Source organism: Coptis chinensis, chromosome 4, assembly GCF_015680905.1.
Source record: "Coptis chinensis isolate HL-2020 chromosome 4, ASM1568090v1, whole genome shotgun sequence".
In the NCBI taxonomy this organism is placed as follows: domain Eukaryota; kingdom Viridiplantae; phylum Streptophyta; class Magnoliopsida; order Ranunculales; family Ranunculaceae; genus Coptis; species Coptis chinensis.
This window is the reverse complement of record NC_141459.1, coordinates 33,761,436-33,764,418: the sequence shown is the minus strand read 5'-3', so window position 1 is coordinate 33,764,418 and position 2,983 is coordinate 33,761,436. Positions and strand designations below refer to the sequence as shown.

Below are 2,983 nucleotides of genomic sequence, written 5' to 3'. Positions count from 1 at the left end.
TTAGCAATGAAGTACCCAAGGACAACACCATCTTTACATGAAACCCTATCAAATCTTTGTCTTTGATCAGCTCAAGGCTTCTGCAAATACAACAGCGGCAAAGTTGTGTTCCTTTTTCATTTCCTAAATTTTCATGAACCTTTACTGCTCCTGCCGCTTCTGCTATCATTGAGTTCTTGGAAGAAACCTTTACCTGCTTTATAGGTTGACCAGCAGATTGCAACTGCAAGAGCGTCGAATAGCATCTTGGGTTTCCATCCTCTGAAAAGCCCTATATACCCATCCTTTTTCACTTTAGTTTTAATAACATCAGTAATTGAACTGTTGCTAAGCTGTCCAGATAGCAGTATAGTTAGAAAAACATTTTAAACAGTTTCCTATCAAAAGTATATATCCAATATACTCGATAAAAGGATCATGATTTGACCACGACATACTAGCCTTCATAGATTATGACATACCAAGAGTAGTGTACAAACTTAACAGATGCCAATTTACATGTCTTTTAGCTCTATCTTCATGATGTACCTTACTCCCTTCACTCCCTGGAAAAGATGAATAGTTTATCAAATTTGACGTACAAATACCGCAGTCAAAGCACTTGAAAACTTTTAATACACCTTAATTGATAATAACTTAGCTCTATCATTGCCTAAGTGTAATAACTATAGAGTTGATTAACAATGAAGTATAACAAATCTAAAAACAAATTGCTCAAAAGACATTCCTCCTAAGCTGTTTGAAGAGCATAACAAATGTAAACACTGGAAACAACCTTATTAATGCTGGCTTTTGTTGATATAGCAAAAAAAGAGTAGGCGGGTTAGCACGGTACTAGCATCCAACTGAAATCCAACATGACTTCAAACTCTAATGTTTTAGGTCAAGAAGTAATGTCTGGGTAGAGACTACACCACCATTCTGCACTGACCAGAGCTCTACCTCACTATGACTTTTCATACATAGAACCAAGAAGAGTTATATTCTTAATCCACGTGCATGGGGTAACTGAGAATAGAGGTCGATCAGGCCACAAGTGCCAATGTAATCTCTAAAGGAATAGGACCGGTTCACCTTTTTTGTCTTCCAGCCCCAACACTGTATTGAAATCGCCTAACAGCAGCCATATACCCCTCTTATATCTTAGTCTCCTTTCCACATGCTTCAAAAAATGGACAAAACTCATAAGTGCAACAGAAAAGCTACCCCTTCAGGAGGGAATGAATGGAAAATTCTAAAATTTTGAGACTCAATCGAAAACATAAGAAATTAAAAGGAAGAATTAGTAATTTTGAAACAGATATACCAAAAGGAATAGTCAATCAAAGAGTGGTGAAGTGGTCCACTTCTTAGTTTATTTCCATTGCTTCTGTTAGTTTGCAACTTCTTTACATAACATCTATAAACAATTTGTTGCAAAGTCTTTATATTTACCGTTAAGTTTTAGTAAATATTATATTATTAAAGTATGAAAATCTGATACTAACTTCCAATTAATTGCAGCTCTCTACATAATAGAGTTCCAAAAGAGAGGCTTGCCCCATGCTCATATCTTGCTGTTTTTGGAAAATTCAGCAAAGCCTTCCCCCCTTCGCAAGTCAACAGAGTTATATCTACCGAATTGCTTGACCCTGCTGACAAAGTTGCGTATAATGCAGTTGTGGAATTCATGATTCACGGTCCATGTGGCGAGTCTAAACCAAGTTCTCCTTGCATGGTAAAAACTGATGATGGGAATCAAAAATGCTCTAGGCACTATCTAAAATCATTCTGTAGCGAGACAATGATTGACGAAAATGACTTCACAGTCTATATGAGGAGAGACAATGGTCGAACTGCAAAAAAAGACGAACTAACTCTTGATAACAAATGGGTCATTCCACACAATGTGGACTTGATTGTGAAGTTCCAAGCCCACATAAATGTTGAACATTGCAACAAAGCAAGGTCAATCAAGTACCTATTCAAGCATATTAACAAGGGAAAGGATAAAGCATCTGCAATGATTGTTGAGAATGTATTGCCAGACAATAACAGTAAAGAACAAATTGTCAGGGATGTTAATGAAGTATCAAACTTCTTAGACTATCGATTTCTTTCTTCTTCTAAAGGAGTTTGGAGGCTTCTAAATTTTGATATACAGTACAGAAATCCGAGTGTCAAACGCTTGCCATTCCATCTTGAAGGTCAAAATATGGTATACTACAGCGAGAAAAATGATCCCAAAGTAGTCGTTCGTCGTGAAAAAGTGTCCAGAACAAAGTTTACAGAATGGTTCAAGGAAAATGAAGAGTATGAATTAGCCAGGACACTTACGTATATTGATTTCCCAACTAAATTTGTTTGGAAAAAAAAGTATAATAAATGGACTCTACGAAAATGAGGAAAATCAGTTGGATGACTTTACTACACACATCCTACATCAGGGGAAAGGTTCTACTTAAGAATGTTGCTTAATGTTGTTAAAGGACCTAGGAGTTATGAAGATATTCGTACAGTTAATGGAACCCGACATCCAACTTTTAAAGTAGTGTGTCAGGTAATCTTTTAACTACTTCAATTGTCCATCTACTACTAACAACTTTTTTGTGACATAGTAAGTAACATATTAAGCAGTATCCCTCTAGACCATTATTATATTCCAATAGAAGTCTAACATTATTATTAAAGTTATATGTCATTTGACACCATAATATAGATCCTGTCGTACTTAATGATATCTCCTGTTCTCATAAAATACTTAGTCCTCAAAAATCTTGAGCAAGCATCATCTTTGGACAAAAAATACCCCCCGCCCCCTCAGGTTTGGAACATGGATTCCATTTAACTACTACTTTATTTGTCAACACCACAGACCAAATACCTTAGAATCATTTCACATTTCTTTATCAAGCTATCTGGCCACTCATATATGTACACATTTTGTTAATGGTTATTTGGAAAGAACAGATTTAGCAAGCACAACTCTCCCTTGAAAAAAAAA

At 35.9% G+C, this 2,983-nt stretch overlaps 1 protein-coding gene across 1 annotated transcript; it reads left to right on the top strand.

The window, feature by feature from the left end:
- Positions 1–1,783: 1,783 nt before the first annotated feature.
- On the top strand, positions 1,784–2,383 carry LOC147503282 (uncharacterized). Its single transcript, XM_086604768.1, has one exon. It carries the CDS (start codon positions 1,784–1,786, stop codon positions 2,381–2,383), a length of 600 nt encoding a protein of 199 aa, XP_086460894.1.
- The last annotated feature ends 600 nt before the right edge of the window (positions 2,384–2,983 follow it).